At 36.6% G+C, this 15,445-nt stretch overlaps 1 protein-coding gene across 2 annotated transcripts in view; it reads right to left on the minus strand.

Moving 5' to 3' along the window:
- The window catches only part of EML6 (EMAP like 6), a 313,373-nt gene that overhangs the window by 113,292 nt on the left and 184,636 nt on the right, over positions 1–15,445 (minus strand). For both annotated transcript variants that reach the window (XM_036748788.1, XM_036748789.1), the window contains exons 7-10: positions 9,468–9,669; positions 5,586–5,723; positions 3,554–3,810; positions 1,117–1,329 (exon numbers count right to left, since the gene is read on the minus strand). In XM_036748788.1, the coding sequence (XP_036604683.1) occupies positions 1,117–1,329; positions 3,554–3,810; positions 5,586–5,723; positions 9,468–9,669 (810 nt within the window). The remainder of the gene's footprint in view (positions 1–1,116; positions 1,330–3,553; positions 3,811–5,585; positions 5,724–9,467; positions 9,670–15,445) is intronic.

Genomic DNA, 15,445 nt, shown 5'->3' on the forward strand with positions numbered 1-15,445 from the left:
CCCATGAAAAACAGAGAATTGAGACAATTATTTGGCAAATCGATAAAAAAGAAACCTACATCTGTCTAAAACAGAGTATTATGGCGTTGATCTTTTCCTGGAGATGAAAACACTGAATCTGGACCCTTAACTGGTCATGGATCCATGATTTATATAGCCTTCACTCTAGCATGGATTCAATCAAATGTATCAAATAGTAGAACCACAGCATAGTTTCTAGGCTTTAGCAAGATAGCTTTGCATGTATTTATTTTGCTTTTTTCATAATGTAACAGGGGTTTGAAAACTGACTGGCATCCAATGTTTCTAGTTCAGTGTTTCCTCATGGCTATTGCGGCTCAGCTCTTACAGACTCTGTTCCTTTCTCTCAGTCTGCCCTCTTGTGGACTTGTGTGTATCCCCTTAAGAACGCCTAGGTGTGACTCAAGTCCACCTTATGGCTCAAAGATTGCAATTATCCCCGTATGCTCTTAGGACTTGTCTCAATGAACTGCAGAGCACAGAAAATGGTATCATAGATTTAGAGTTACTAGGGATCTCAGAGGTCATATATTCCAACCATCTCATTTGATAGATGAGGCAAGTAAATGCCAAAAAGAGAAATGGTTTGTCCAGAGGCACACAGGTAATGAGTGGCAGAACCCAGATTCTCCAACCCTAAATTTAATGCTCTTTGCACTACACTAGACTGTCTCTCTCTTTCAAAGATAATAAGCAGAGTGGCCTAAAGACATTTTGTAATAAGAGGGTTATTTATGACATAAAATAAAAGAGATTTATTTCATAATGTGAATTATGAAAATGTTGAATTATAAAAATGGTTAGTGACAACTCTAGATTGAATCCTTGTGTCTTTACTTGCAGAGCCATTAAGAACATTTTTAGATATGTTGACCAGTGAATATTCATTCAGTAGGTACAGGACTGATATACAACAGATTTTGTTTTTGTGATTTTAAAGGATAAATATTAGAAAGAAGATCAGCAGTTCTCATGAACTAGTCCCAAGACAAGAATGTCTTAGTTGTCGTGCATAGACATTATCTGTATGACATCGTAAAAAGTCAACAAAATATTAGGATTTGCCTCTTTGGATGCAAAATTATAATTTCTTACCTTTCTTTAGACAAGGAAATTTAAATAATTTAACCAATCCAAAGTCATCTCCAGTGACTAGCACTGAACTGTTGTAATTAGCGTCTACTGAGTTGATATCAGTAATGTCGTTATATTTGGGCCAAATTCCGCTCACTTCAGGCCCAATCACACAGGTCCAGGCTGTCCAGTGAATCCCTTTGATTTCCTCTTTACTTGTTAAGGGTTTTCCAGCTGAAAAGAATGAATACACCAGTTGATTACTTCAATAAAATGTCATACTTTTGATCCCATTAATGCATGTTTTTGTTTCTTAAGGGCTAGGGTTTGAAAAACTTTTCTATTTCAGAAATCCAAGAAAATATAGGAATCCATTTCCTTTATATGTTTATTTTTTTTTCTTTGGATACAGAGGAAAGCATCTGTAAGCATCTATCTAGTACTTAGCACAGGGTCTGGCAATTAATAAATGTTTATTCATGGATTTATTGATGAATATGTATTCTAGATAAGGAAAGTAGACATGTCATAATACTAAATGTCCAAATCTAATTAGCATCATCATTCAAAAATAGATAATAAAGTAATTTGCCATAATAATGAAGCTGATTTTGTTGAATTATGTATCTTTCCAGTTATAGTTAGCAAAAATATACCACTTTTTTTTAAATTAAGTTTATTTGAGAGGCAGTATGGTATGGTGGTTTGAGGGAGAGACTTGAAGTCAGGAAGCCCTTGGTTCAACTCCTGTTTCTGTTACCTACTAATTGTGTGACCATGATCAGATCACTTAACCTCTGTGAACCTCAATTTTCTCTTCTATACAATGGGGATAAAATTTTGTCATAACCACCTCACATGGTTGTCATGAGACACTCTCTCTCCTCCCCCCTCCCCATACATATATATATATATATGTATATATATATATATACACACACACACATAGAAATATATGTACATATGTACATATACACACACACATAGATCATACATATACATATACACCCATATATATCTATATAATTTCAGCAATTAGCTTTTTAATGCTCCCTAAATAACAGAATTTTAGGAAGTGAAAACAGACTAAGGTGATAATCAAGAAATTACCAGAAGGTAAGATTTAGACTCATACAAATGAGTTCCTTTGAATAAATTTCCCCCTTTAAATTTAAGCATTGCTCAAGGAAAGATCCTTTAACTCCCATTTATATATATATGTTTTAATATGAAGCTGTATATGTACATCTTATAACACCTATGCCACATTCTGGTTATGGCATAGCATACCACCCCTCCCCCCATAAGAATTTTTCAAGCTGATTCATTTGATCAAATAATTACATTTTAAAAAAGCTTCTAATTGTGAGGAACATACATAGAACTAAAAGCCAAAGGCAGACTAGGAATGAGATCAACCAGGTAATTCTATATTGACCTGAGGCTATTCCACATTAGTGAAACCAGTTAGTCATTTTCCCTAGAAGTCCCTGTGTTGGCAGAGCTCCTCATTAAGATTAGCAGAAATTGGTTTCCCTGCTCCCTCACTAAATAGCTGTGTAACCAAAGACAAGTCACTTAACTCCCCTGAGCATTTGCTCCCTCATCACTAAAATGGCAAAAGTTCTTTCACAATCTCTCAGGCTTGCTTTGGGGAACATAGATGAGAGTTTCACGTAAATTACTCTATTCATGCAAGTTGTTGCTATTTAAAAAAAATTACTTTCAGTTCAGGGAACAAAACAAGCATTTCCATAACACAGTACAATAAAAAAGATGATTGCACATGAAACTGCAATTCTACTATGTACATTTTGCTCTTCCCTTCAAATATTCAAGTTATCATGTAAATTTCTTTTTTTTCCCTTTTTGCCTTCCTCCCTCCCCCACCTTAGAGATGGCTACCATTAGACACAAATAGGTGTGTGTGTGTGTGTGTGTGTGTGTGTGTGTGTGTGTATGTATGTATATATATTTATACATATGTGTATAATTATTCTCTCTATATATTTATCTATCAGTTCTTTCTCTAGCACCTTTCTTCATATGTCCTTTATTTTTAATTTGTGTATTTGTAATAGTCAAAATGACTTAGTCACTCAAAGTCATTCTTAAGACAGTATTGCTCCATGTAGTTTGTTATATACCGTATACCATAGTGGAACTCTCAATGATTCATAGTAATTAAAAACCACAGATAATTTTAAAACTTGAGCTAATTTCTTACTGTATTCCTACTTCCTAACTATTTGTGAGAGAGGATGACCAAGTAAAACTAACTGGTTTTATTTATCTTACCCGTATTTTGGAGGAGATGCTAATGAGTAATGAAATGAACAAAAAGGGAAGCAGCAGGAGAGAGGAAGAGGAGAAACAAAGGGCATGGGAACTTACAACACGGATCATCAGCTCTTTAATAGATGAGAACTGGTTTTATAATCATTTCTGGTATACTTACATGGCATCTTGTAGAATAACCGTTCTCCTGCACCATCATTGGTTTGTAAGTATTTACTATCCATAGACCAGTCAATGTGAGTAATAAAACTAAAAGATTTGTTACATTCTCCAATTTTTTTATATCGTTGAGCTACAGCATAGATATCCACTGGTCCATCATTGGACCCTACTGCAAGATAAGAACCATCTGGAGAAAATTTCATTTCATGAATTACTTCCTTTCGGTCTTTGATATGAACCACTTCTGTCATATCTCTGTAACAGTAAGGAAATAAACAATCTTGTAAGTTGGCAAACCCAAATATATTTTTAAAAAACATCCACATGGCAGAAAAAGAATCTTTGAATGGGAAAGAAGTTTTCAGAAATATGAGAACTTTGAGGAAAGGTATTGAAGGAATTTCTTGAAAATTTCTAGCTTAAAAAAACTAATAATAAAGACTTTAAACCATCATTCACATTTTAAACCAGTGAATATTAAAGCATTTTGCTTCAATGTTCAACTGTATAATGGTTTCCTCTAAAATTATTCATTTATAAATAGCAAATTTATTTTGACCTTGCAGAATTAATTATCTGATTTGAAAAAATTCCACATGTAATGGAAAAATACCAGTAGACACAAAAGTAATCTGTCTTTTAAAACTCCAGGAGTGTGTAGACAGAATTGCTTAAGCTGGATGGCATAGCACTACTGTTTTTAAAAATACATAAAATATACAATAAGAACCTCCCCCAAAAAGAAGGAAATTGCTTTTCAAAATGTTGAATTATTTTGATGTGATAATCTATAAACATTTAATCAACATGTAAGAAAAATCATTGTTATAATATAGACATTGAATTATTTTAATTCCTTCTATACTCTGACCAGATTTTAGTAAGTTTCTGCCCTCACTCAAAACTTCAACATTGCTGTTTTCTTCCATATTAAACATATTATGATTGACAGGTGTCCCTTCATTCAGACAAAGACTCATTAAAACTAAAAAGATCTGCATATACAAAATACTAAATATTTTCTTCAACTGACTAGTTTTCTACAAGTGTTATTATTCATTTTGATCAAAATTAATTGCTATCATAAGTGGATATTTTAGAATATATTTGCTTAGAAAATCCATCAAATAGAAAATTTTGGTTAATTAGCCTCACAATTCTTTCACACATCATGAATCAGAGAAGGGGAATGTTGAATACCAATTCAATAGTAAGTTAATTGTAACGCATAATGAGAATTTAATGCAATAAAGTGTGCCAAGATACATTTAGACAGGGGTGTGGGAAGTGATGGAGGATTTTGCATTACAGAATTGTCTATGTGTACAATAACATGAACTGGTAACTTACAGTTAGTAAATGCAAATAACAGAAAAAGAGCAAGATCTGAAAGATTCAATCTTTTTCAACATGATTAGATGGAATCTTTTCATCCAGAAATGATTAAAAATAAAATTTAACTCACATTTAACCCCCAAGTCAGCTACATTGTTTCTATATCTAAACTCCTCCTGGCTATTCCATGAACGTGACATTCCATCTCTCAGCTCCAGGCATATTCTATGCTGTCCTCCATGCCTGGAATGCTCTCCCTCCTTTTATCAACTACTGACCTCCCTGGGCTTCCTTTAAGTCCCAAATGAAGTTCCACGTTCTATGGAAAGCCCTCTAACCCCTCTTAACTGCAATGCTTTCTCTCATGTAATTACTTCCTATTTAACCTGTATATAGCTTGCTTTGTATATATTTGTCTCTCCCATTAGATTGTAAGCAACTTGAGGGCAGGGACTGTCTTTTGCCTCTGTACCCCCTGTGCTTAGCATGGTGCATGGCACATAGTAGGTACTCAATAAATGTTTATTGAATGAATAAATGAATTCCTTTCCTAATGAAGTTATGGACTTGTTTTTGACTCTAATGTACTATTCCATTTATTTGTACTTTAACGATTTGGACACTTAAGCTTAGGTACCAGAAAGAAAAATCTTAATTTTTTAAAAATAAGCACCATTATTGATTCTTAGATGTACCTGACTCGGAGGACAATGAAAGACCCATCTTTCATTCCCAGTGCTAACTGAGATCCATCTGGGCTGAACGATACACTGCGCACTGCTTCTTCCATATTACAGCGGGCAATCAAGGCGTGATCAGCAAGGCTCCACAATCTAAGTACAAGAGCAGTGTCAACTCATCCCTTCTCAATGCCAAATTTCTAAAATTAATGACCTACCAAAAGCTGGAAACTTTATCTAAATTACATTCACAACACGTGAAATTCATACCTATTTCATGCAATATAGTTCTCCCATCAGTTTCCTTACTTCTTTTCTGTAAGTCAATATGACAGGGGGAATACCCCTCAGGATTTCTGCAAGTCATTTTCACCACTTAAAAAATCTTTTTTGTTAGACAACATTGACAAAGAATTTGAGACGCCTGTATAAACAAGTTACATACACTACATGCAATATTTTTTATTTCTCTTTGTAAATACAGAATTATTATTTATTTAAGCAAAGGATCTATATGTAAACAAATATTGGATGTAACACTTAAAATAGAGATTCTTAAACTTTTTTGTGTTGTAGACCCCTTTGGCAGTCTGATGAGGCCTATCGACCCCTTCTCAGCATATTTTTTGAATGCATAAAATCATAAGCATAGGATTACAAAGGGAGTCATTATTGAAATGCAGTTGTCAAAATGTTAAAAAATTTAAAGTTCACAGTGAGAATCTATGACTTAAAGGAACAAAAGTATGAAAAGTAGATGGTTAACATTTGGATTTAGATTAGTCATGGAGTGAATTTTTCTGTTTATTTAGACACATGTTGATTGAAATGCATATAGATCTTATCTAAAACACCATAAAGAGGAAACACTGTTAAGAGGGGGAGCATGGCTCATAACTTAATCATATTTGTGTAAGAAGGTTACTGAAGGGAATAATGACATACCTATCAAAAATAGCTTCAAGCCTGACTATAGAAAGTGCTATACTCATAATTATGAACAAAATCTTGGTGAACCTCCCTGGAGGCTAGTCATTGATTGATCTATTCAAAGAGAGTTGGTGTAACAATACTGGCAAATTAGCAAAGCTGCCATTCAATGGAGGCTGAACTCAAGGTGCAGATACAATTAATGTATAGCTTTCAATTGTGACAGTCACAGACTTATCAACTCAAGTCAAAGAACTTAGTTCTAGACTATTTGAGATAATTTGGGAACCAAGAACTGAGCATATGATATTTAAGCATACAAATATAATTTACATGTAGTGGCATGTGGCTCCTAACTTGTTATTAGCAGTTTATACTACAATCTTCTGTTATACTCAGGTACAAAGACATTGGCTATAAGGAGAGAAAAAAATTTATTGCATGCCTTACAAAGCACCAATGGGAAAGAATAGAGTGATTGGAGGGAGGGGTGGGGAAGACATAAAAGAAAGTCAGAATCATACCTAACCAAGTTCTGATCAATAAGAAGAGCCAATTTAATATTTCAGTATATTCATATGCAATGTAGAGGAAAGGACAATAACTCACTTGTATCAAAGTTTCTTTAAGTGTGTTCTGCCATCCTAAATTACTGTGGGTGTATTGATTACAACATGGGAGTCATGCTATTACTAACAGGCCTTTGGCTGTGTACTTAATCAAGTCTGTGCTAGTCAAATTTTTCACAAATTTTGGTGTTATCTCTATGACTCTTGTTCGAAATTCATAATCTTGGGTAATTTGGGCTGGGCCCAAAATGAGCCCCAAGGGTTACTTCAGTGCTTTAAGTATCCTGGTACTGTTGTTTTAGGTGGGCCTGGATGAGCCAGGAATGAAGCAGAAATAGAAAAACAGGGGAAAGGAAACAAGATGAGAAAGGGGACCATAAACAAAGCAAACATTCAGTTTATATTTTAACCTACAAAATGAAGTGACTAACTCTACATTTTAGCTGTAGTAACTGATAAGGCTTTGGTGTTCTGTAGAGATTATGAAAATGGTTTCAATGAACATACTGTTACTGCCTTCAAGAGTTCACATTAGATGCAGACTGGTAGGAGAGAGACGGTGACCACAAATCCTAACTTACACTGTCTCATTCCAGACTTAAAACCCAGAAAGAGTGATTTTCTGACTTTCTCCACTGGTCACAATCAATGGTTAGGAAAAAATGCTGAACAAGCATCATAACTGCCCTCAGCTCTGATTTAGTACACCAGTTGTTCACTCTTCAGAACACCCTGGCTCTCTGAGTTAAACATAATTATTTTTCATAATGTCATCTTCTGTATTAAAAAAATAAGAAATCCACTGCAAGAACATAGACTGCATTTTCTTTTAAGATAGACTATATTTTCTTTTAAGAGCTGGCAGCTAGAAGGCAATGGAGAGAGAGAGAGAGAGAGACAGACAGACAGACAGAGAGAGACAGACAGACAGAGAGACAGACAGAGAGAGAGACAGAGACAGAGAGAGAGTAAGAGAGAGACAGACAGACAGATACAGAGAGAGAGAGAGACAGACAGACAGACAGAGAGAAGAGAAAGAGACAGAGAGAGAGAGCTAGAGAGAGTGAGAGAGAGAGAGAGCGAGAGAGAGAGAGAGACAGAGAGAGAGAGAGAGAGAGACACAGAGAGAGAGAGAGACAGAGAGAGAGAGAGAGAGAGAGAGAGAGAAAGAGAGAGAGAGAGAGAGAGAGAGAGAGAGAGAGAGAGAGAGAGAGAGAGAGAGAGAGCTGGACTTGGAGTAAAGACCCAGACTCAAACCTGGCTTTAGCTACTTACTTGCTATGTGATCCAGGTCAGTCACTTAATCTCTGTCTGCCTTATTTTTCTCATCTATAAAATAGGGAACAGCACCTACCTCCCATTTGATCTTGCTAATAAGATCAAATGAGGTATATTTATAAAATGATTTGCAAACCATAAAGCTCTATATAAATGCTATCTAATATTATTACTTGCTCTCAATTTTAGGACAATGTACAAAGTCATACGTGTTAATTAATTAATAGAAGTAGATGCTTTGTGTGTGTTGAAGAACACTTTTAAAGTTAAAGTTCTAAATGATGATGAATGAGAAAAGAGGCTCTACTTGAAGAGTGCTTTGAGATAAAATTGGAGCCCATCAATTACTGTGAGACACATTGTAGAATATCAAAAGTCCAAGGGAAATATATGACTATGTCAGAGCGTTAGTTCAATACCTTCAACAAGAAGGAGAGCTGGATTTCAGCCTACAATATGTCTCCTTTGGATCAGATCTGACCTGAAGGGTTTCAGGGGTGACATGAGAGCCGGCAGAGACAATTGTAAATTGTTTGTAGATTTCAGTGTGAGCATTTATATCTTGGAAACTACAAATCAGGGCTTGATTTTTTTTTTGTAGATTGTCTAGGCTTAAGAAAATGCCAGGGAAAATGTTAATAAAGCAATTTAAACTTAGAAATGTGTCATTAATTTTTGGATAATCGGTTGTTTACTGGCACATTTACCAGCACGCTTTTATGTTTAGTTGTTTTCAGTCACGTCAGACTCTTTGTGACCCCATTCAGCATATTCTTGGCAGAGATACTGGAATGGTTTGCCATTTACTTCTCCAGCTCATTTTTACAGATGAGGAAACTGGAGCAAGCAGGGTTAAGTGACACACAACTAGTAAAGGTCTGGGGCAGGGTTTGAACTCAGGTCTTCCTGACTCCAGGTCTGCAACTCTACCTACTACATCATCTAGCTAGTGCCCACCCCTGGTTTTAAATGACGAAACTGAATAAACCTTCACTTGAGGTGTCTTGACATCTGCATTTGTAGATTTAAGTTTGCCTTTCTTTTTAAGGAAATGAAAGATAAGAGGGAATGAAGGTGGCAGAATTGAGAAGGTGAGAGAGTTAGTCAGGAGCAGCCTTACCGGACAGATCGATCATCACTGCCTGTAACAGCTAAAGGTTTCTTGGGATGGACAGCAAGGGCCCAGAGCTCCCCTTCACAATGACCTTGCATGATCAACATTGGCTTATCTCTTTCTCTCACTATCACTTCAAATATTTCACTGTCCTGGGTACCTGCTAAAAGTCGATCTGCTTTCCAGCAAACACTACGGATGGACAAACCTAGAAAAGAAGAAAATAATTTTACCCCGATTGCAAACATAAGTGAAAATGAAATACACCTAACATTAAAAGCACATCCTACATTGAGCAAGAATCACTAGTGAGGATGGGCAGACAAATAGGAGGGCCTGAAATTCTTTTAGAAGGAGGATCTTATTTAGATAGGCTTCTAAAGATATTCCTGGCTTTGAAAAGAATTTTCTTTTTTGAAAATATTTTCTTCTTGTTCTGACGACTAATCTATTATTGTTACAAAAAACTTGTGTCTGTTTCTTTTCTGATTTGACATAGCTATAAGTTTTTAGAACATGTATTAGTCCATCACAAGATGAAGGTTAGCCAAAGATAATGGGAAGTCTTTGTAAAAACTCAATGCTCTTTTAAGTCATTTCCTTATAATTTTCTATAAAAATGAAGAATTATTTACAATGCTAGGATATTAACATTGGTTTAACAAGGTATACACGGGAGATACTCTAGCACAGCTTATTATCATTTCAGGCAGGTTTAGCATGAATTTTATTGCACCATATTATCATTTTGATGGGTAAACAGATGTATTGTGTCCCAGAAATATGCAAATGAAATACTAATTTTAGTCTCAAAATATCATCAGACATTTGTCTCTGAGGATTTTATTCTACAAAGGAATAGTTCACTGACTCAATGGCTGCCGAATTTGCTTTAAAAGGGTCTATGTACCCACTGTTCGAATGCATCCTTCTGGTTCTAAATTAGCAGAAGCCCTTTTATGAATATGTGTCTATGTCAGAAATTTAAGCAATTAGAGCTCTGGAGATCTAATCTCACAATCCACTGTTGCTTATGACATTGCCTACTCCTGCAATGTCCTCCCCCTGCTATTGCCACATGCTGAAATTCTACCTAGGCAAAAGTGGAATGTGTTACCGCAAAAGGTAAAGGTCTCCCCACATCTGGAGGTCTTCAAGTGAAGACTTGAATGACTCCTTGCCAGGTATGTTGTAGAAGGTACAGATTAGATTTAATGACTCCCGAGGTACCTGTGAACTCTGACATTCTGTGATACCTAACCTTCCCAGTTGGGCTCAAATGTCACCTCCTCCATATAGCCTTGCTGAAAACCTGGCCAGTCCAAAGTGAAGTCTCCTTTCTTTGAACTCTAATCATCATGATCACTAGCATTCTTATAGAGGCTTAATAGTTTACAAAGTGCTTCTTCAAAACATTCCTAGGAAGGCAGGAGTGCAAATATCATTGTATTTTACTGGTGAAGAATTAAATAAGAGACTTGCCCACTGACATATAGCTAAGTGAGTGGTCATTCTGACTCTTACGTCTGGTGCTCTGTCTACTGTTTTACAACCTCTTGTCCAGACCTTTGCCCTTTAAATTTCATTTGTTCATTTGTATTTATCTCCTCATAGAATAAAAGTCCCTTGAACAATAAGTGCAGACATAATGATAACTCATGGTTATAAAACACTTGAAAGTTTACAAAGAATGATCTTCACCATGACCTTTGTGAGGTAGCCCGTGTAAGTATTATTACCCCTGTTTTAAAGATCTTTCAGCAAGCATTTACTGTATTAAGCACCTCAAATGGGATAGTAGTCACTGTGCTAGGCATTGGGGATAGGGAGTCAAAAGCAAAAAAAGTTTCTGCCCTAAAGGAGGAGATAACAAGTATGCACAGAAGTATATGATACACACAGATACACACACACACACACACACACACACACACACACTCCTCAAAGTAGGCTTAGCTATTCCCAAAGCAGTGTCCAAGGATCAAATGGGATAATATTTGTAAAGTACTTAGCATAGTACCTGGCTCATAAAAGGTGCTTAACAAATGTTTGTTCCTTTCTCTTCCCAGAGAGGTAATCTAATACCATTTTATTGAGTGAAATGTTTGTATATCTTATATATGTAGAGTCACTGCCAGGAATAATATTCTCAATTTATGAAGTAATTTTAATGCATTTGTGTGTCTGTTTCTTTGTAAAATTTTGTTACAATGGGCAGTATAATATGCTGTCCTTCAGAATTTTTGGAGTAAAGAATATGCATCCCAACAAACCAATTGAGACTACTTAAGTGAGTTCCATCATCAATATCATCATCGAGTCAAGAAACAAAAATCAACATTCATGGAGTATGTAGTATCTGCAGGGTACCATGAAAAAGTTCTAGAAAGACTAATGGATATAAGACACAGTCCTTTTAGTCTAGGTCACAGGCTCACAAGATCATAGCTCTAGAGCTGGAAGGGGTCTCAGAGGTTATCTAATCTAATCCTCTCATTTTGTATATATTTTTGTATATACTCAACATCTCAACTCCCTTAGCCTCCTCTTGCCTCTGACTAGAGGGCTAGATGGTGGAGCACTAAATAACCCCTAAAACTTTCCTTTATTGAAGGGTGAGATCTGAACTTTCCGGCTAACTCTACTTCCCATCAGCATCTCTGATTGGTTTGGACTCCAGGGAGCATCATGCCCCTAGGCGAGGTACCCACTGGCTCCTTTACTGCCCTCCTCACACACCCTGTTTTCTAGCTTCCTTTTGTGCATTATCGTCCATTTGAGGAGAGGGACCATGTTTCTTTTTCTTATTTGTATCCCCAGCACTCAGCACAGTGCCTGGCACATAATAAATGTTAACTGAATTATATATGAGGTTTGTGAGGACTAGGAAGTTTAAGTGATTTCCCCAAGATCATAGAGAACCACAGGATTCAAATACAGATCTTTTGAATCAAAAGCCAGTGCCTTTTCCCCTGTATTAATTGAGGAGAGAATATATACATATAAAAAGATGTAACCATCAAAGTAGTATATAGTGCAGTCGATGCTGAACTAATGGCATGGACTACGGGAGTTCAATGAAGGAAGAGATTGCTGGGAGCAGGTAAGTTCAAGGAATGCTTTGGAGAGAAGAGTGCACTAGAGCTAGTCTTTGAAGGGGGACTCATATACATTGACAAAAGAGAGAACTTTTCAGGTAGGTAGAATGTGTTGACAATTCATGTGTGTATATATTTTTATTTATGCATTAACAAAAATCACATAGCATTTCCTTAGTGATATTCCATTTATATTAACCATGTACTATTTTCATATATGTATTCATATACAACTATGTATATATTTCAAGTACTCAATATAGCAACATTTAAATATCCAATAGCTCCTTTTGTTATCAGCATTGCTGATTCTCTTTATGACCTTTCCTCCTCCTCCTCCTCCTCTTCCTCCCCCTCCTCCTTCTCCTCCTTCACCACCTAGCTGCTGCTCTCTGTATGACATCTAACACTTTACCTAGTTATCTCGGTGCAAACAGAGATTCTCTACATCAAAGTATCCAAATTACATTAGGGTTGGATTCTAGGTCCGCATTACAAAATTTATTCCAGACTGCAAAGATGGATTCCTTTGATGCTACTCAGGATCCAAAAAGAATATTCCAAAGTATGCCCTCCCAGTGGGTAAACCAGTTTAGTCACACTAAGCGGATGAGCCAAATAACCAGTTTAATCATTGAGGTGGGGGAGAGGGGGAGGTTTCCGGGGGACTGTTACACTTGCATTGCCTACTTAACTTAATCAGCAGGATGTATCCTATCCTGCCTTAGTCAGAGACACTCATCCACCCACATGCATGCATGCTGGCACGCTCAAAGTCATCTCCCTCTTTGCCTGGCTCTAACGTTGGTCAATTTAAGACTTCCAGACACCAAGATAATGCACAAAATTCATTTTCTTCTCACTTAAAATCAAGAAGTGATTATAAGTAATCAAAATTACCTTGATGTGTGTCCCAAGAAATCAGGATTCGGCCCCCAAAGAATGAAAATTCTTCTAAGGCAGGGACAGTTTTGTTTTGGTCCTCACATCTCTCACACCTAGTATTCAATGCTGTGCCCAATTCAGGTGCATTCATTTCAAATTAAATCTATAGATGTTTTAATGTACTGGCACATTTACTTATATTCTTCTAATACCTTAGTAGGGTCCCCTCTGAAATCTAAGCAGTAGCATTCTAAATGCAAGAGGCAATTAGGTGGTGCAGTAGGTAAGATCATGGTAGTCTCAGAGTCAGGAAGAACTGAATTCAAATGTGGCTTCAGTACTTAACTAGTTGGGCAACTCTGGACAAGTCATTTAGTGTCTGTGCGTCAGTTTCCTCATCTGTAAAATTGGGACAATAATAGCACCTACCTCCTAGGGTTGTTGTAAGGATCAAAGAAGATAATAATTTAAAGTACTTTGCAAACTTTAAAGCAATATATAAATGCTAGCTATTATTAATATAGTCTGTCAACTAGCATTTATTAAGCAATCACTGTGTACCAACAGCAGTGCTAGGCATTGGGGAATATAAATAAAAGCAGAGGGAAAAACAATTCTTAACCTCCAGAAACCTCAAGGAACAGAAGGAACCTCAAGGAAGCTGGAAAAAAGGAGGGGGGAAGGTATTTGGCCCAGGGGCATGCCAGAGGAAGTCATGAATGAACTTTGGAGAGGAAAGACAGGCCTGGCCTGGGCCCCTTCCTTAAAGGAGGTTCTCCCTGATAGAAATATCCTAGAGAAGGTTCTATGAGTGGTGAAATTCTGAAGAGATTCTGACAACATCATCTTTGTGTGTCTGAGTCAATTTTTAACTATTCTGATATTAAATGAGAAAGATATAGATCCTATTTTTTTCGAGGAGGTGTGGCAAAGCTAACAGTTGCTCTGGAAATGACTGCTTTCTCCCGGTATCTGCTCCAATAAATTATAACATATGAGCTATTGTTTGGAATTCAGTTGGAAGTATACAAATATTGAAGAAAGAAGAAAAAAATCAGGCTGTTCAGTTTTATAATGTAAGTATTTTCATAAAACATGAAAATATTTCATTGCCAACATGAACCCATGTGTCCTGTTCTATGGGGGCTGAATCTTGATTTCGTGGGACATTCATCAAGGTCATTTTCATTTCTTATAATCCCTTTTTGATTATAAGTCGGAAGATGGAATTGTGGGGATTATCTTGGTGTCTGGGCAGCACACTGGGCTAGGGACGATTGTCACTTTAAACTTCATTTCAGTAAGAACTCCATCCTGCTGCCTATATTTTAACAGTGTAAACTGAAGGCATTTTAAAAACACTTCACTGAAATGATGTGGTGCCAACATATCTTGGAAAATATTTCTCTGCTAACATGAACCCATGTGCCAATTTCTTTTTCAAGAAATGTGTTGTGGTCCATGCTATTTAGAGCTTGCCACCAGATGGTGCTAAAGAGCAACCTCCTTTATTTTTTTTAGAAAGCTTAAATCCTTCAAGTCTTAATAAAGGCTTTCCAGCCCCTTATCCTTGCTTTCCATTCAGAGCAGGGTCTGAGGCATACCCTACTTCCAGCACCCTCTGTAACAGTAATGAGGGTTGGGAGTAAGAAAGCCTATTCCAAAAATATTACCACATATCAGCCTTCTTTTCCCAGAGACAGGGCTGCTTATTTCTTTTTCTATTCTGAAGTCAGTCTAATGAAATTAACCATTGGGTTTCGGTATCTAACAGCACTTGGCATGAATGAAGTATTATGCTATAAATTGATGGGAGTAGTTTTGAGAGATTACAGGATCATAGAATGTCAGTTGGCAGGGGGCTCCAGCTCCCATCTATTCTAACTTGGCCTTCAAAAACAATCCCCTTGATAATAACATCAACAAGGGGTCATCCAAGCTTTCTTTGAAGACCTTCAGGGAGGGGCAGCCCACCATATCCGAGACAACACATGCATACTT

Source organism: Trichosurus vulpecula, chromosome 3, assembly GCF_011100635.1.
Source record: "Trichosurus vulpecula isolate mTriVul1 chromosome 3, mTriVul1.pri, whole genome shotgun sequence".
NCBI classification, from domain to species: Eukaryota; Metazoa; Chordata; class Mammalia; order Diprotodontia; family Phalangeridae; genus Trichosurus; species Trichosurus vulpecula.